Consider the following 19,547-nt stretch of genomic DNA (forward strand, 5'->3'; position numbering starts at 1 on the left):
ATTATACGTGTAATACCAAGTCAATGCACGTATTAACTCACAGTTTCATACACCCACAACTGATCCCCACTCTTTGATTATTGCAAGCAATCATTTCTTCTTCGTATCTCTTCGATCTCTGGTGATAATCCGTTTTCTTCTTCTACGATAATCACCTCATCGTTAATCATGTTAGTCACAGTAATTTAATTAATTCGCTATTTTGGTCTATGATATTAGTCACTAATTTTCCTTGATAATCCGTGTATTCTGATCCTGGAATCAATTCTCTTATTATTATTATTTTTCCCTTTCATGCCAAGAAGTGTGGATCAATCAATAATATTTTTAAAACCTCGTAGCTTTGCCTTTTCTCGAGCTCTTTAAATATGTTCTTTAACCTTCAACAGCAATTTGTTTATTTTTTTCATTATTATTTTTAATTTAACTTTCCATGTCTTGCACTTTCAGGCCTGAGACAGAGCTTGTTCAAAATTCTTCCAGGAGATTGAGAAACCGGATCATCTCAGCACCAAGAAATTCACCTCCTTCTTCTCGGAGCTTCGATAACTGGAATTTGATCTTTGTTGCAGCTTTTTTGTTATCGATTTCATTGGATGGCTCATTCTTTTATATCCTTTATATCGACGATTACAGGAAATGCCTCGTTTTGGCCAAAGATTTGACTTTTACTTTAGTTGTTCTCCGCACCGTCTTGGATAGCTTTCAGATAGCTTATCTTTACTTAAGAGTACATACTCATGTTCCTGTTCCTGACTTTGTCAACGGAAGAGGTTTCCACGCTAGTAAATGGACATTTGCAAAGAATTTTTTATGTTTAATAAATGGCATAGTCTCCGTTCTCCCTCTCCCCCAGGTATATATATTTTATATAATTTATTCCCCTTTTTCATTCATAGCTAATTTTACCAATTCGTACACAGTGAAATTCCTGTTTATATTTATACACAGGCGGTGATTTACCTTGTAGTTCCCAAAATGAGAGGACACAAATTTTTGAGTGCAATGAGCTTGTTAAAATTCGTTCTTGTTGCTCAATTTCTGCCAAGGTTTGTTCGTATGTATCAATTATTTACAAAAGCAGCAAGCTCATCTGGCGCTGTTCACGGATTAGCCAGCGGAATTTTCCATTTTCTTGTTTACTTGCTTGTCAGTCACGTAAGTTAAATTACTATTACAAATGTATTATTATTGATGATTCACAGGACACAAACTAAATAATGTTCATTATTATTTCTGTTTAACTAATTAGCTATGCATGTGTATATCTTTGTTTTAATTTCTTCAAGAGCTTTGGAGCACTGTGGTACTTTCTAGCCATAGTGAGAGTGAGTGTATGCTGGAGGCAAGCCTGCTTACACGCTGGATGCAGTAGTCATGATTCTTTTTACTGTGATGATGACAAGTTTAGAGACCGCAGGAGTCTAAATGCTTTCTGCCCTGCAAAGCTAAGAGATCCAACAAGCTTTGATTTCGGAATGTTCTACGATGCTCTCCAGAGCGGTATTGTGGAAGTGACAAATTTTCTTCAGAAATTCTTGTATTGTTTCCAGTGGGGAATCAGGAGTCTCAGGTAATTTTCTTATCACTCTTTCCGGCATATCTAGCTAGTTCTAATATCAACATACTCTTGATTTGTGGCGTCTGCGGGGACATTTATATTCCCTCTTAATATTGCATTCTGAAAGAAACAAAATATTAATTAAGAATATTATATAGGTCATGCATTTAGACCTGCATTAGTTTGCATGTAACTATGCATGTTTGTTTTGCTTTGTATTAATTCTTCAACTGAAAGAAACTGAAAGAAGTTAAAATTTATTATATAATTATAGATTGTTGGAACATTTGTTTTTCTCCGAATATGTTGGGACTTAGATAAACACTTTTTGAATTACCAAGAATGTATTTAACTTGTGCAAATATAGTTTATAAACTAATGGACATATAGGTACATGGGGTTTGCATGCATGTATGCATGTGTGGATTGATGGATGGATGCGAGCACATAGAAATACATGTATGTTTATGTATATGTATGTATATGCGCGTGTATGTGTGTGTCGATATATATGGTAATGTGCGGATAAAACATTTTACAATATTGTAAAAGTGTTCATATATATGTATATGCATCAAAATTTATGATATTATCTATGTGATATTATTTGAACATAACTGATTATTCTTGAAATCATAATCAATGGTGCATTATTTTATCATTGTTTTTAGGTTTATCACACCCCCCCAAGCTTTACTTGACCTCATAATTAAATAAGTACCTTTTCAAGAAAGTGTGAGTGGGATCGATCCTTTGACCTTTTTCTTAACTGCAAGACACCAAACTAGCTAAATGGGTTATCCTCCATTGGAGACGCAGAGTCGTGAGGTTTGAAAATTTCCCGCTTGGTGTGCCCCTTTTTCAAAAACAATTTTGGAATATTATGTCAAATTCTTTCATATTATAATTAACTAATTAATACTAAATAAGAATGTAATAATACTGAATTGAAACTTTTGCTGTAGTTTTGCTCAAAACTTTCAAACAAGTACCGACGCCTGGGAAAACATCTTTTCGAGTGCAATGACCATCACTGGTGCAGTGTTCATTCCCTTCCATCTTTGGAATGTCATGGTTGGTACATTTTTCTCTTTCAATTCTATCAGTTTTTATTGTATGCTTAAGATGAAGCACAATGAATAACTTAATTAATTTTAACTGTGTATCAATGACTCACTATGCTTCTTGTTTTCTGGTGAACAGAAATTCTTGCAGCACATTAACGGAAACTCGGAGAGGAAAATTCGAAAATCATCGCAGATGCAAGAGGTAGAGATGTGGAGGCTCTTTCACGTGCTCTCTGACAATCTCAAACAGAAAATCCGGAAATATTGTCAATCTGTGTTCCAGGGAACCGAGGGTTTTAATTTACATCAATTCTTCAATGACCTCCCGCCGGAACTCAGCTTTGCTATGAAGCATGAACTCTGCTTACCGGTACTCAAGGAGGTGATCATCTGTTCCATTGTTTCTTTGATGGTTATCTGGCATATTTAATTTGACATGTCGAAGGTTTAATTTAGGAAAATATTTGGGGCATTCTCGAAGGTCTAATCAAGTAAAAAGGAATACATTGAAAAAATCTTGATTTTCTTACTCATTTTATATCTTGATGTGTTTAATTAGGTACCAATGCTTCAAAGGATGGATGAACAACGAATGAATGCAATATTGTACCATTTCAATCTAGTGCCATACACGCAAGGAATGTTCCTTGTTCAGGAAGGTAACCCAGTTAACAAGCTGCAACTCATTGTCGTTGGAGGCGACACATTGAGCTGGAGCTCGACTAGTGTCTTTACCCCGCGCAAAGACGGTGAATTTTGCGGAGAAGAGCTTGTGTCATGGGCTGTGGATCAGCAGTCAGACAGCAGTACTGTTTTCCCCAGATCAACTAGAACTGTTGAAGCTGTTACTCAAGTGGATGCCTTTTCCATTGAGGCTGGTGACCTGAAGGAATTTGTAAATCAGTGCCGACAACCCGATGGTCAGCTTCCTAAGTGTTTCAGGTATGGCTCAGAAAAGTGGAGGAATTGGGCTGCTGTGATCATACAGCAAGCCTGGTGCCGCCAGAGGAAGAAAAAGTTTCAAACATCTTTGCTTGCTGTAACTCCCTCACGGTTCGCGGTTAGTTCACTTCGTCCCATAAGGCCAGAGGCTACCTGAGGGTACCCATAATCAAGCAAGAATAAAGGAGATGACAAGCTACCAGAGCATGGTGGACTGTAATAACAGAGTTTTAGTTAGAGTCTTAATTTAAGTAGTGTTAAAACCAGGTTTTCTCATCCTCTTTCCTGGTATCGAGTCTTAGAGGGTCCTTTGGTCGGGTTTAGACCTATTGACTTGAAACTTCACAATCATACGTCTCTAGTTTATTTGCTGTCAAATTTATTAATAATAAAGAACAACAAATAGAGACTTCAGATATTGAAAAAATGAAAATAAAAGTTTTTGTGCTCTTTCGTTCTCAATGTCTATTCTTTTATTGGTTAAATTTTAAATACACATTTATTTATTTTTGACAAAATTAATTAAAGAGTAATGATAGAGTTACAAAATTTTTATACAAATTCACGTAGCATGATAAAATTGATTGAATTGAATATCACTTAATCCACATGATTTATTTTTATTATTTTATATTTTTATTTAATTAATAAATTAATACCCACGTCAGTTTGTACAAAATAAATTTATATAAAAAATTATGGCTCTATCATCACTTTTTAATTAAAAGGTGCAAGGCTACAACTGGTAACAATTGAACAAAAGAGACAAGAGCAAGGACACATTACCTACCGCAATCAAGACTTTCTAACAGAGACTCTATTGATCATATTGATTAATTTAAAATATTTGTTTGGATGAGTAGTTTCATGTCTATCCCTTAATCTGACTATAAAAAAAATAAGACCACTAAAATACAAATAATTAAGAAATATAATAATGACTAGGTTGTAATGTGGGTAATATTAAAAACAAGGGGGAAAAGTTAGTATTATACATGGAAAAGACTACAACATCCTTAATTAAAAAAATTATTCTGATTAATCACCCTAAAAAATATAAATTCTGTATACACAGATCCACGTTATTTATTTTTATTATTTTATGTTTTTATTCAATTAATACTATAATATACAACACATTAATTTATATAAAATAATTTTATGCCTTTATCATTATTCTATTTTAATTTTTGAATAACTTAGCAATAGCATGTTACATGCACCCCATAGTTTTCTACCTGAATTTATTGTATCCTTTAGGCAGAGGAGGCCAACTAATTAAGCTATGTTTTGTAGGTAAGAGTATTTACATAATTGCCTCCATACACTTGAGACAATCACGAATAATTTTACAATTAATAAGAGAATTTTTAGATATCAACTAATTCCGTCGATAAAATTTGTGTCAAAATAAGAGAATGAATTGTCAACTTGTAAAGGGTACTATCGTATTTTCCTTAAGCCCTCGGTTTAGCACTCACTGTTGGCTGTTGCTCGCCTTCCCATGGCCCATGGTTATATGCAGCAGATAAATAAGTAAATAACAAAATAACTCATTCGCAGTCAGGTTACCTAACTGAACTGTGTGAAGTCAACCCCGATACCTGCTCTCCAAATAATTAATTTTCCGATCATATTTCGAACGATACTGATCTTGGACGTTGCCTTTGGACCAACTTTTCTTTGGCCATATTACCACAACCATTCATGTAAGTAGCTAATTTAGTTTTTGCTTTGCCGTCTAATTTTCTTGAACTATTTTCTGCTGAACTAACGCCAGTGATTTATATCCTTTATTCAGGTCTCGGTACTCTTCTTTAAGTGCTGGTGAATTAGAAGTGAGGAGGGAAATAGTGGACCCACAGCAGCCTCATCCCTGGAAATTCATTTGGTTTATGCTGTGTGCTACTGCAGTGTCATTAGATTTTTGGTTCTTTTACATTCCTGTTGTAAATGATGATAGAAAGTGCATTAGCTTAGACACTAAGTTGGCAATTACAGCTTGTCTTCTCCGTTTCCTATTTGATTTCTTGTATTCAATCCCCATTGCTCTGCAAATGCTTACTGATCTTGTCTCTACTGACTATGTATCGTATGGAGAAAATGATTCGTATGTAACCCACACTCTTCGGATGATTGTTGATCTTGTCGGGGGAAATAATTCGCGACGAAATATTTCTCACATAAGGGTGTGCGAATATTTGTCCCCCTCCCTTCTAGTGGACCTTCTCGCCATTTTTCCCCTCCCACAGGTAATGGGAATTCTTTTTAAATCTAATTTAAAAGGATTGGGTATGCCTGTATGTACGTATATAATTAGTACAAACTCATGGACTCTTAAGTTTGTTGTTCTCTTTCCAGCTGGTGATTTTATTCATCATTCCGCAAATGAGAGGCTCGAAAATTTTGGATGCAATGGACTTGTTGAAATATTCTGTCTTTATCCAATTTGTGCCAAGGATTGTTAGAATTTACCCATGGAGTGTAGCCAAACTTGCTGAAGCTACATGGGTCATTGCTGCATTCAATCTTCTTCTTTACATGTTTGCAGGTCATGTAAGTTAAGTCCTTGTTTATGAGTTGATCAACGCATAGGTTTTTCTTTTTTAATGATTCATCCTTTGGATCAACTAATGACTAGATGGACTTTTAGGTATTTGGAGCCTTATGGTATTTTTCGGCCATAGAAAGAGAAACTGAATGTTGGAAGAAAGCTTGCATGAATGATACCGGTTGCAATCGTGGTTCTTTTGACTGTGATGACTGTATAGGGGACTACAAATTTCTAGATGGAGTCTGCCCAACGAAGATACGAAATACTTCGATCCATGATTTTGGAATATTCCAGGATGCGCTTCAGTCTGGTATAGTGGAGGTGACAGATTTTCCACAGAAGTTCTTACATTGTTTTCGATGGGGCCTGAGAAACCTGAGGTTTGTGTATAGAAGATACGTCTCTTGTTCCTGGGATTATTTTTTGGATGCGTATTATATGAGGTCTTCGACATTTTGACATACGAAGCTATATCTTATAACTTTTTTTTAAATTAAAAAAAAAAATCAGGGTTGTCGTCCCATTTTATGTCTACTGTGCATACATTAGTGTCATCCTCAGTGCACTCTTGAAGTGGCTTGTGGTTGTTTTTCAATGCTTCTTTACAGATGACTAATCACCCTATTTTTGGCCATCCCACTACAGTTGTAATCTCTTATGTCCGTATTGTTTCCTAGAGAGAGTGGAGGTTTTATCTGTTTTGTTAGTTTAGCTTATCTGGCGCTCTGTAGCGAAATATGGTAAATGACTTGCAAAGGTTCATATGGTTACAATTGTCAAATTCCTTGCTACCTATCTTGGGATAGATGAAATAGCTGTTAGGATCTTCTTAGTATTATTTCTGGTTCCTGCAAATTGAGTCATTGTTAATTGATGCATTAGCTGACACGCATTATTTATACTGAAAGTGTTAAGTGTCTACTATCATATGGAAGTTCCAACTTCTGAGATAAATTTCTGATGTACTGGAATTGAATTGAATATTTTTTTTTTTTTGCAGTTGTATTGGTCAGAACCTGCAAACAAGTAGCAATTCGTGGGAAAACTTCTTTGTTATTTTGGTTACCATCTGCGGTTTGTTGTTATTGCTTTTTCTCTTTGGAAATATGCAGGTTGGTATAGGATATTTGTTTCTGATTTTTACATTAATATTTATATGCTTAAACTGAAGAAGGATCCAAATTTGTAACTCCTATGAATTGTGCTTCCTTTTAATCAGATGTATCTGGAATCCAAAGCTTTGAAATCAAAGGAGATGAGTGTGAGGATGCAAGAGATTAATGAGTGGATGCCCATTGAAAAGCTCTCCCAGTCTGTTCAACAACAGCTTAAGATATACCAGCGATACGTATGGCGAAAACCCAATAATATTGATGTAGAGAGCACACTCAGTAGTCTTCCTAAAGAACTCATAAGAAATATAAAGCACGAACTTTGCTTAGAGCTGCTGAAGAGTGTGAGTCCTTTGTCTTTTTTATAACTGCTCACTTAAGTACCTGGTAGAAAGTTCAATCTTCCTGTTATTTTATTACATTTTGTTATCAATTTATGTAGTAAAAACAAACTAATAAACTACCAACATATAGGCGAACTTTGATGCCACTGCAAGGAATTTGTAATGTGTGGTAATAAGATACTATTGCATTTGATATCTTGTGTTTCATCTCCCTCAAAAAGGATTTGGACATACATTTTAATGGTACGATTGGTTTCCTTCTAATGCAGCAGTTAAACCTGATAATGTTAATTGGATTGAGCCATAAATGATAAGGGAAATCTTCAATACAGGAAAGGCTTGCCCCTTCGCTTTCTATAAATAACTCTGGATGGACTTTAGATGGTTTTAAAAATTGAACTTCATTTTTACTATTTAGCCAGCCAGATTAGTGGTAACTACGACTAATTATAATCTTTCATATCAATCCACTCTTGTATTTTTTTATATATACTTATCTCGCCTTTTTAATGTTTCTCCAGGTAGAAGAGTTTAAGAAGTTAAATGAAGCAATATTGGATGCACTCTGTGATTGTGTAAAGATGACTTTCTACTTTAAGCACACTCATATTAGCTTGGATGGAGATCCAATTTATGAAATGCTCTTTCTGGTGCGAGGCAAAATATGGATCTACAGTTCCAAGGAGAGAATCAATGGCTCTGCAAACACTGATTATTTTAGAGATAACAATAATATGACCAAAATGGATCATCTGGCAGATGGTGACTTTTGGGGAGAAGAACTTGTTGCTTGGGCTCTGTACAACCGCTCTTTGTCCAATATCCCTGTGTCAACTAGAACTGTTCAAACGCTTACAGATGTTGAAGGCTTTGTTCTCACTGCCGAAGACTTGAAAAGTGTATTCACTGAGCATGAGATTTCTGGCTCAACTAAATTGAATTTGAAACACTCAAATATACAGGCAGCTTGTGTCATACAATTAGCTTGGCGTCGCCATCGTACTAGAAGAAAGTCTTCCCTGTGAAATTGATTCTGGCTTGTAAATTCTTTGCTTCATTCAGTTATTAATAACTAGATTGTGTTTAGATAGTTTTAGATTGAATTGAAGCATTAAATTGTGGTGTTTTACTACCGAATGTTTTACGGGGTGTCAGGTTGCCTGAGAAGACATCACCAACAACTTCTAAGCAGCAAGGATAGCCTATACCCTTGGCTGAAGGAAAATGATTGTTTAGATCTTGTGGGTTTCGTCGGCTACCTGGTTTTGTAATAGAGCCCATATGTCTGGTACATATTATGGTTGTTCTATGTACAAATTATATTGCGTAAGCAAGGTAAATTCATAGGAGTGCACTCAAATTTGTTTTTGCAAGCGCTAGCTGCTGTTATTTGTTGTATTTTACGAAGGTCATTCAACAATCTCCATGTAATTTTTGTGCTTCATTTTCTTCTAGAACATGATTTTGACATGCATATCCTACTTCACAATTTATATTTATTTTTATATATATATAAAACCTGTATTTCTACTTTTTCATCTCAGATGCTGTGTTTGTTGATTAACTATTGAGATTCATTTGACAGTTTTGAACCAGCTTCTTTCTAAGAATATTTAGTGAGCCTGAGATACCAACCCATGGTGTCAGAATTCAAGGATAAAGTCGTCGCTGCTGATGTTTCGAGGATGGTTTTCCACTAAAGAGGAGCCAATAGTTTTACCCTGAGGAATTGGCCAGGCCGTGGAAGACCTTCATGTAATAATCTAACTTGCAGCTTTCATCTATGGGGCATTCCTCCAGAAGATGGTACCTAACATATCTGCCTGCCAATAAGAAAGATAGCAGCGGCCGTATAATTTTCTGGAAAAGAATCCATGCTGCTAATGGTTTGGTACCATCTTATTCTCTGCTTTTCGCTAGGTGGAGGTTTTTAAGACTTATCTTAGCAGTCTTTGGAAATGTAAATTTATGGGTCCTTAACAATCATATCTTTAGAAATAAATCCCAATTATCTTCTTATGTTAGCAATCCCTGCATTACATTGACCATTAGCCGCATGAGTTCTTTTCCAGAAAATTATACAGCCGCCAAGTTTTATATTGTTTACAAGGCAGCCAAGTTTTATGGATTTTTTACTCTGGCTTGTTGTTACCTGTCGTTTAAGGATCTTTTAGTACATGTACATTATTATTTATTTATGGTTTGAGTGTATCATTTTATTATTATCATTCATATATGTATGGTTTAGATGTATTTTTTTTTCCTTATCAAAGGGATTGTAAGAAAAAAAAACCAAGCTAAAGACAAGATGAGCAGAAATCTGAATCCGAAGAATGATAGGTGAAAGGTGAAAAGAAACCGACGCAAGTAGTGGTCAAGAGTTTATTGAGCATAAGAGGTCTGTAAATTAATTTGTATATGCAAATTTATATATTGCATACGATGAAAGAGATGTTGGTTGTATTGCTTATATGATTGCGAGCAGATGAAGAAATCTGAATTTTTTTTTCTGAAGTCTCCGATCTAATTTGGACCAAAGGGTGACGGGATTTATTGAAGGAGTCATCTCCTTTTGTTAAAAACTTAAAAATGAATTTGGAATCTCGGATGATGTGTTTCGGACTAATAAACTTCGTCAGTTTGAAATGGTTTTGAGGGGAAACTTATTAATTAATCAAATACTAATATATTGAATTATAATTTAGCAGGCTGACTTCAAGGAGCTTATTATTTAATTAAAATTTTATTTTATCTAGGGTTTATTGTGTTTACTGAATATATTTTGTTTTAAATAACTCATGATGACGGTATACTCTTGGGGGCCGTTTGTTTTTTTTTACTTAATAACTTAATTTTAATCAATTAAGTCATTAAATTTATTTATTTTTTCAAATTAATGAAAATTTTCAATCATTAAATCATTAAGTTAATAAGTTAATTTTTTTTAACTTTTTACTTAATCTAAAAAGTCTTAATGATATCATTAAAAAAATTCTCTAAAATATCTCTATCTAATTAATTAATTTTCATCATTACCTAAATAAAACTTAATAATTAGCATTATTATCCATCTCTATATAATTTGTGATAATATATAGTGGTAGACTATTATTATTTTATCTTTTTATTTTCTTCAAATTGGCATATTTATCTTCATATTTTTTTACAAAAATTTTCATATAAAAACATCAAAAACCATAATAAAATTAGTTAACATATATAACATAGAATATTAAAGAGTTGTGTTCAATTGAATATGATTTATGTTATGATAATTTATTATCTTATTTATATTCTTTGAGATGTTTATTATTTATTTAACGTTTATAATTTGTAAGGGCATAAATATAAAAATATTAGTTTTCAGATTTTTTAAATTTATTTACTTTTAACGATTCAGACAAAAAAAAAACAAACAAACAAACACACCATTCAAATTTAGACATTCAACTTTATTCAGAATTCAAACAAATTCATGTTTATTCAAATTTCAGATAAAAAAACAAACGTCACATTTTCTTTATTTCTTTTTCACTTCACTTAGGTCATATTTGTCTTTTTATCTGAAATTTTAATGAGTTTTATTTTTTTTGAAGTATGAATGGATTTGAATATGAATATATGAACGACATTTGTTTTTGTTTTTTTAATTTCTAAATATAAGTGGTATTTTGTTTGTTTTAATAAATAAAAATTATCTTAAATATAGTTAATTGACATTTATATGCTTGTAAATAAAAAAAAGAAGAGAATTAGATTTCATAGGCTGGGAGATAAGTATATTTTAGAATATAATATTTATTTCTTAATTAGACCTTTTTCCATTATGATAAAAGTTACAAAAATTTACTTTTTTATTCCGATATAAATTTTTGAAAATTATACATAAATTAAAAAATAGACAAAAAAAGACATTTAACAAATAAACCCTTGATCTTTCTTAGTGAAAGAATTAGTTAAGATTAAATTTTAAATTTTAATATTGACAATTATTTTTTATTTTATTTATAACTCAGTAAATTTTTTTTTTACCAAATTTAAAAGAATAAAAAAATAGAAGAGAATCCTAATCTATATTTATAATGATACATTTATGAACACATTTATCCTACTTATTTTTGACTCATAAATTTATGAACATGTCCGCTGAACTTTCGTGGACGGGTGGCTGCAATTTTGCTTTGGCGCACATAACGAATATTGACATCAATCGTTTAATAGACAAGACAAAAGAATAAAATTATTTAATAAGGTCCCACTCATAGTAATTGGAACCCGGTTTAATTAATAAAAGACAAAATTAGGGATTTAGTAAAAGACAAAAGGCCAAAAAAAATAAAAAAAAAGGGGGGGGGGGGGGGGGGGGTTGGTGCTCCGTGCACCATCGTCGGAGCCCAGTACTCAATTCTAAAATCATAGATTCAAGGTAAGAATACCAATATTTAATTCACCTTAAAAAAAATAAAAATATTTAAAACTCTTTCATGTCTTCTTTTTTTTAAAATCTCCAAAAATATTCTCTATTTTTATTTTTTTAAATAATGTGAATATTTTCTTATAATTTCTTTTAGTGGGGTTGTGTTCATCAAATAATTAAAAAATAACTCGTTCAATTTTCAATAACGAAGATTTCACTGCTAAGTTAAAATTTTTTTAAAGAAAGATAGGATTAGGAATTTCTCTTAATTTGAACTCTTTTCAATTTTTACAAATCAGCTGTCATGTGCCTTTTAACTAATGATAGGATGTGGGGAAGATATAATTTTTTTAGTTAACTAACCATAACCTGAATTTTTGCTGATTATAGGATTAAATAGTGAGAGAGTCTTAATAAAAAAGATTGAACACTAACAATTAAATAATTTATTAAATAAAATATAGTTTCATTGTGTGAGCATCAGTTTTATTTTAGAAAAATGCTAAAGAAAGAGAAAGACGAGAAAAAGACGAAAGAAAATGTATTAAAAAAGAAGAGAGAGAAAGTAAGCTGGGTAGAGAGAAAATAAAATTATTTCTCTCGTCTTTCTCCCATTTTTCTCTCTATTTAGCATTGCTCTTTATTTTATTGAACTCTTGTCATTGCTAGGTGTAAGGACAAATAATGTAAAGAGACGCAAGACGACTAAGACCCCAATTTAATCAACTTACACGCTTACAATTTGGGGAAGTTACCTTTATTTTCAGGGGAAACCTGTGGTGCAACTGTGGTACCGTGCCACAGTTGCATCCAGCCGTTAGATGCCAATAGACCCATCAATCCAAATGCAACCAACGGCTGGATGCAACTGTGGCATAATACCACAATTGCACCGTAGCCTGATCCTTATTTTCGTTGTTTTGTGGGCAGAACCGTTGGATGTGGAGCGCGTCAATCCAAAGGTCCAAAACTGTTGATTGACTTTACATGCACTTGGTAAAATTAAGAAACTTGTTTTAAATTATTCATTTTTTTCCCCTCTCTCTTTACCGAATAGGGAATCAATGGTCAAAATGACCAATAACCTCATTATCACAACGTTGTTACATAAAAGTCCAAATATGTACATAACGTGACAAAACCAGAAAATTAAAAGAATAAAAAATTACAAGCAAATATCTTCTCGGTTATCTCTTAAACTAAATTTCTGCAAAAACTAACAGATCAAAATTTCTTTAATAATTACAGTTTCCTTCCAAAACCTGGATAGTTTCATCCGTGATATGGTCATGCAGTCATGTAATAATCAAATCCAATTTGGGATATTAAAAACTTTTGGAGCTCTTTTTAATGTAGTCTCTAATATTCAAGTCGCACTTTATTCATTACTTTTTTTAATGTATCGATGCGCATGGGCAGCATATATAGAATCTTGATCAGTTGTTCTTTAAACTATATTTCCTTGTCTTTGGTTTCAGGTCTCATGTACAGATAGTTGAACTGGAAGAATCTTCAACGACAGTGGGTAATGGGACTGCTTGTGTGTCGTCAGTCCCAAGAAACCCTCCGAGAAATTCATTTTCTGCACGAGGCCACCAGCTCATCAATAATCAAAATTATTGCCAAAAGTTGAAGAAAATTCTGAATCCAGGGGGGCCTCACTGGAATTGGTTTTTTCTGGGAGTCTATGTGCTATCAATCTCATTGGACTCATCATTCTTCTACATCCTTTCCATCGATGGTTGCAGCGAGTGCCTTGCTTTGGTCAAGAATCTGGCCTTTGCGTTGGTTGTTTTTCGCTCCCTCTTTGATATTTTTCATGTTATTTATGTTATTTTCGAATCAGATAATGCTGATGTTGATGTTCCGGGCAATAATAGTTGGGCAATCAATGCAAGGAAATATTTGCATTGCATTAACGCCATCCTCTCCATTTTGCCGATTCCTCTGGTAAATAATACATGGAATGATCAAATTAGTCCCGTTAATTTTGCTATATATTTAAGTAGCCATAATTAATGATTATTATACATGTTATTAACACAGGGGTTGCTTTTCGTTGTTGTTCCCAAAATGAGAGGCTTGGAATTTGAAGTTGCAATGAGCTGGTTGAAATATCTTGTTCTTGCCCAATATGTGCCTAGGACTATTCGTACCTATCAACTATTTAAAAGAGCTACAAACGGAGCAGGCGTATATGCTGTTACATTGGCCAATGCAGCTTTCAGTTTTCTTGTTTTCTTAATTGTTAGTCACGTAAGTTAAATCCCCTTTTCTTCCACGCATTTTTTTTTTCGATGAATAGTAAGTTTTCTATTATGTTGGTCCTTTAGGGCTTTGGAGCCTTGCGGTATTTTATTGCCATAGAAAGAGTGACTGTTTGCTGGAGGCAAGCCTGCAAAAGTTCTGGATGCATTCATGATTCCTTTCTCTGTGACCAATATCTCGGGGACCGAAGGATTCTAAATACCTTATGCCCTATAAAGATAAGAGATCCAACTGTTTTTAATTTTGGGATGTTCCACGATGCTCTTCAGACTGGCATTGTGGAGGTCACAACAAATTTTCATCAAAAGTTCTTGTACTGTTTCCAGTGGGGCATAAGGAGTCTCTGGTATGTGTATTGATTGTCACTATTTGTTATCAAAGACCATATCTTTATATTGTTAATTTTTATCACTAATGATCTATCAATAGTTGCATTGAGAAAGAAATTTGAGTTTTTTCAATTAATATTGACTAACAAATGAGAGTCACTTGAGCTTATAAGTAGACATGTTCTTCCATCTAGTAGGCTAATCTTTTAAGTTCAATACTTAAAATCTTAGGCTAAGTCTCCAATAAATAGTATTAGACCCAAAGCCTGATAGTCAGAATATAGTGTTGAATAAAATGGTTTGAGGGAGATAGGGGAAGGAATTGTTGTGTTCTATAATATTGACTAATAAATGAAAGTCTTTGGTTGTTATATATTAGAAATGTCCAATCCGGAATTTTAAAGTGTGGAAACGTCGTGAAAAATGAATAAACCATGCGGTTTAAGTTCTTTAAGTTTTAAGTCTTTAAAACCCCGTAGTTTTAAAGTTTTCCCAGACATTTCCTTTACTTTATTATCTTGGATCAGAAAACATATATATATATAGTAGTTTACTGGTTAGGGATTTTAAAGTGCGGGAAAGTCCGGGATAGCTTTAAAATCGCACGACTTTAAATGCTTACATTTTTAAGCCTTTAAAACTATGAGGTTTTAAAACTTTTCCGTACTTTAAAATTCCAGACTTGAACATATATATATATGGTGTAGGCGCCCTCATTTTTTTCAATGCGAACACTCTATTAAATTGTATGGTTTAATAAAATTATTTTTCAATCCACTATGTAGTTTAATAGCATGTCAGCACTAACTTTATTAATTAAACCACACAGTTTAACAATGTGTCTGTAGGAAAAAATTAAAAAAATGAGGGCACCCGCACTCGGCTTAGGGAACTTACCGGGTTCTTTTATCATGTTCACAGTGGCTCCGAAATCGTTTGGATCATCTTCATTGTCGAAAATCTTTGCAGTGAGCGTACAAGGCAGCTCCTCAGGATGATGTTTATGATGATTTCGATACGCAATTGTATAGATGCCAGGTTTGTGCAAATTTGGTTGCTGGATTTTGGTTGTTTGAACTCGAGTAATTTGGAAGTTATTTCACATGTAAATTAATAGAGTTCAAATTTTCTTCTGTCATAGTCTATACAACCGAATTTGCTTCCAAATATTCAGACAGAAAAATTTTCCCTCTTATGCTAACGGAACTTGATCTCCGTCCAACTTGTCAGCAAAAAGAAATTGAGTTAGGAAGGAAGTAACAAACAGCATAGATAAATAAATGTTTGCCCGTAATTTTGATTACTGTCGTAGTGCCATATTTACCAGTTACCACCCAACCAAAGGCGGACCTATATTGTCGTCTTGGGGACTACTCCAGGCTAAAACAAAGTTTAAGAAAAGATGAGGGTCCTAATTAAATTTGGCCAATTTATTTGAAAATTGTACGAATTGGCTCCTTTTAGTTTTATTTTATTTATTCTTAAATTTTGAAGTTTGTATTCTTTTCTTATTTTAGACTAAATTGAACCAAAATCCAGAATCAACTCATGAATAGCTCCTATAAGTGTCTTTATAAGATCTCTCATTTATTTGACCCTTTAAAGTTTGTAATTTTTACATTTTAAAAATTGAATTAAAATCCTGATCCTACTAAAGAACCAACCGATGAATAGATCCTTTGATATGCGCTAAAATCTTTCATTTATTCAAGCGTGTTGAAGTTAACTTTCGAGATTAATAGTTATATTTATTTGTTTATTTATTTTTTGTAGTTCTGCTAAAAATTGCGGAACAAGTGTCTATCTCTCGGAAAGCCTCTTTTCTCTTGTTATGACCATCACTGGAGTGGCTTTGATTTCCTCTCTTTTTGAAAATGTGAAGGTTGGTACAATTTTCGTTTTACTACTTTGACCTCAGATGTTATTATATGCTTGAGATGAAGCACCACTGCACCATATATTTGTCGATGTGTGTATATTATATCTTTACATATTGTGTAATTTTTTAGTTAAGCCATGTATAGGCATTACGTCTCTCCTGATTATAGATATTTTGGCTGTAAATCCTCCCTCTTTGGCCGAGATTTGGCATAAAAATAAAAAAGTGTTAGTCATAAACCGTGCCTATAACTAACACAAATTAGACAAACAACTTATAAATGTATAAATATTTCTTACTCAGTGCAAACATCTGCATTTTATATAAAATGTAACATAAATTTGACGCCGTATTAAGTTTGTCAAAGATCATGCTTTTTGTTTTTGCGGATCAGAAATTATTGCAGTATTATTATAAAGAGATATCAGCGAAGATGCAGATGCAAGAGATAGAGAAATGCAGGCTATTTCAGATGCTTTGTGACGATCTTCAACAGGAAGTAAGGAACTACCATCAAACAGTTAGGCAGGCAACTGAAGATTTCAATGTATACCAATTCTTTAATGAACTTCCAAGGGGCACCAACAGGAAATTTAAGCTACAACTCTGCTCACCGGTGCTCGAGAAAGTGAGTTCCCTCTGCTTAATTATGCATATAGTAGCATTTAGATAAATGCATTTGCAGTGATTAATTGATTGATTTTATTCTTTTTAACCCTCCTTGGGATGATCGAATTGATTTCTCATTATATTTACTTTCTGAGATTCTTTTACCATATTTGCATTCTACAGTATGTATGATTCTTGTCAATTTAGCTTGTCATGCATGGTAGTCTTAATTTCAACACATAATGGTACTGCTTGAGGGAAGAATCTCTGCGTGATTTTGGAGTTGCTGAGTACAATGACGGTCGGATTGGGATTTTCGGCATGTGAAGAGAGTTAGGCCGTGGTCCCAATTTATGGATTTGATGGTGGAGGCCGGCGGTGTTGGTGAGCTTTGATAGAGGTTACTAAGATATTTCTGACCATTTCGTTCTTTCTTTTTTTTTTTTTTTAGGACAAACAGGAGTGCGACATAAACGCACCATATCATGGTTCTGTTTTGACACCCCAGTTTCATTCCTTTGCTTTTTATTTAACTAAAACGCAAAGGCGTTAAAATGGCACCATGGGCTGCCTTTTTAAGTTGCCCTGTGGACTGAATATCATTACTCACGCAAACACTCTTACTCCACTCCACTCTCTTGTACTCCACCAGGTGAGCTCATCAACGACGTGGTGTCCGAATCTAACCTATCATATTTGCGCATCCTAGTAGCTTTCAGCTGATTAACCAAAATCAGTTGCTAATTTTCTAGTACTCTTTGTTTATTTGTTTGTTTGGCAGTCAAGGTGAAAGAGTTTTAAAAGTTCATTGAAGGAACATTCTGTGTGATTCTCTACTTTCTTGATGTGTCGTAGGTGTTTGATAGGATTGATGAACATTTCTTAAATGCAATGCTGGACCTTCTCAAGCTGGTGCCTTACACAGAGAGAAGCATCCTTGTTCACGAGGGCAGCGGAGTTGAAAAAATGTTCTTCATCGTTCGAGGCAAGATATGGAGCGAGCCTACTACCATACGTACGACAACTTTTTCCTTTAACGCCAGCAATGATGGCCACTTCTGTGGAGAAGAGCTTTTGCCAAGGGCTTCGGTTCTTCAGCTCGGAGGCCTTCCCATCTCAACTAGAACGGTCATTGCTCATACTCCAGTTGAAGCCTTCGTTATTGAAGCAGATGACTGGAAGCAGCTTGTCAATAGCTTCATGCTACCTGATGATCAGCTTCCTTACATCTTCAGGTTGACTCAGAAGATTTGACTAGGGCATGCAGCTAGTACTAAACGAGCTGCTTGGGCAAGGCTAAAAGGAAACCAGATTTTGAACATTAATTATTTTCAGAAACTCAGTGAAATTTTAATTGAGTTGGAATTGCATGATCTTGTCTTTGTTATCGGCCATCAAATTACTGATTATTGAGCAACAAAATTAAGGGCATCGGAAACACTTTTTCCGAAACAATAAATTTGGCCAAATATGGCAGATATTAGACTAATTATTGCTTTTCTGTCTATGCATAATTTCTATTAATGCTCTTTACTCGTTTATTGATCAGTTTTCCGACTTCCAGCATATACATATGTAACTCTAATTAAGATACGCTTCCAGGTGTTTGTAATGTAATAAGCAAGGGTTACGTTAGGTTAACTGGCTGAGAAAGTGACCTAAATAATAATTGAAAATGAAATTAAAAAACTATCTAGTGAATCATAAGGGTAATCTGCTGGCCTGTCTTTTTACAGTTATTTTACTTGTGGGGTTTAGTTGTCATTAAAAAAACTAATAAACCACAAGGCTACTAACTAAGGTTAAAGAGGAAAAGACCGAAGTACACTCAATTTATATAAGACCTAATGTAAAGGCAAACTCGAAACTATGAAAGCAAATTTTTTGGTTAAATAACAATTTTTTTTTTTAATTTTATTTATAACTTACTCACACTCACTCATTGAAGCTCAAGCCCAAGACCTAAATTTTAGGAAGGATGCTCTTTGTTATTGGAGCTAAACCTTGGCTTCAAAAATATTTTAAAATAATTCATTGCAATGACCTACGTTAATTTTAGTAACAAAAAAATTCATCCTAAATAAAATGATTCTCATTATATGCCATATGCTTAGTTAATCGTTTTCAGAAATTGTGAAATATCATTCAGCACAGCACATAAACATTATTTTCATAAAGTATAAAGCCATATTCTTATAATTTACTAGTTATGCTGATAATTTTTTTTAATATATCTCGAATCATGTGTAGGTTAGACGATAGATTTTTATTATCAATTTATTACATGAAATACTTTTTTCCCGATAATTAGGATTCAATTTTTGAGACGTCAACTTATTGACGTGTAATAGCCACTCGGCCAAAAGGCTAAGTGGTTATGGTTGGAGGGCAGCAATTTGAACCCTCACAAGCGTAATGTGGGAGTCTTTCTTTCCTTAATTATATTGTATAATTGAGTGAGGACA

General features: G+C 33.7%; 3 protein-coding genes across 7 annotated transcripts; all 3 read left to right on the forward strand.

Annotated features, from left to right (window-relative positions):
• LOC102631007 (cyclic nucleotide-gated ion channel 1-like) lies at window positions 1–4,019 on the forward strand. The gene is made up of 7 exons (XM_006490489.4): window positions 1–170; window positions 451–856; window positions 952–1,158; window positions 1,290–1,573; window positions 2,527–2,635; window positions 2,765–3,010; window positions 3,188–4,019. Coding segments are annotated over exons 1-7 (1,794 nt in total). The 5' UTR covers window positions 1–168; the 3' UTR covers window positions 3,728–4,019.
• A 1,092-nt stretch (window positions 4,020–5,111) lies between these two features.
• LOC102631311 (cyclic nucleotide-gated ion channel 1-like) lies at window positions 5,112–9,808 on the forward strand. 3 transcript variants are annotated; one of them, XR_003067241.2, is made up of 8 exons: window positions 5,112–5,279; window positions 5,372–5,822; window positions 5,932–6,126; window positions 6,224–6,504; window positions 7,125–7,236; window positions 7,344–7,580; window positions 8,102–8,915; window positions 9,166–9,808. XR_003067241.2 is itself a non-coding variant. In XM_006490490.4 (8 exons), coding segments are annotated over exons 1-7 (1,782 nt in total). In that variant the 5' UTR covers window positions 5,112–5,277; the 3' UTR covers window positions 8,606–8,620; window positions 8,736–9,123. The 3 variants fall into 3 exon arrangements, 2 of the variants coding, with proteins under 2 accessions (XP_006490553.1, XP_015389578.1); XM_006490490.4 differs by lacking the exon at window positions 9,166–9,808 and having other exon boundaries at window positions 8,102–8,620; window positions 8,736–9,123; XM_015534092.3 differs by lacking the exon at window positions 9,166–9,808 and having other exon boundaries at window positions 8,102–9,123.
• Window positions 9,809–13,149: 3,341 nt separating this feature from the next.
• Window positions 13,150–18,583, forward strand: LOC102606712 (cyclic nucleotide-gated ion channel 1). Of its 3 annotated transcripts, none has more exons than XM_025102587.2 (8): window positions 13,150–13,296; window positions 13,476–13,947; window positions 14,044–14,253; window positions 14,331–14,611; window positions 15,516–15,632; window positions 16,368–16,476; window positions 16,868–17,101; window positions 17,938–18,583. In XM_025102587.2, coding segments are annotated over exons 1-8 (1,824 nt in total). In that variant the 5' UTR covers window positions 13,150–13,294; the 3' UTR covers window positions 18,337–18,583. The 3 variants fall into 3 exon arrangements, with proteins under 3 accessions (XP_024958355.1, XP_052289236.1, XP_024958354.1); XM_052433276.1 differs by lacking the exon at window positions 17,938–18,583 and adding an exon at window positions 17,534–17,734 and having other exon boundaries at window positions 13,164–13,349; XM_025102586.2 differs by having other exon boundaries at window positions 13,167–13,349.
• The last annotated feature ends 964 nt before the right edge of the window (window positions 18,584–19,547 follow it).

The sequence above is a fragment of the Citrus sinensis genome, chromosome 9 (assembly GCF_022201045.2).
Source record: "Citrus sinensis cultivar Valencia sweet orange chromosome 9, DVS_A1.0, whole genome shotgun sequence".
In the NCBI taxonomy this organism is placed as follows: Eukaryota; Viridiplantae; Streptophyta; class Magnoliopsida; order Sapindales; family Rutaceae; genus Citrus; species Citrus sinensis.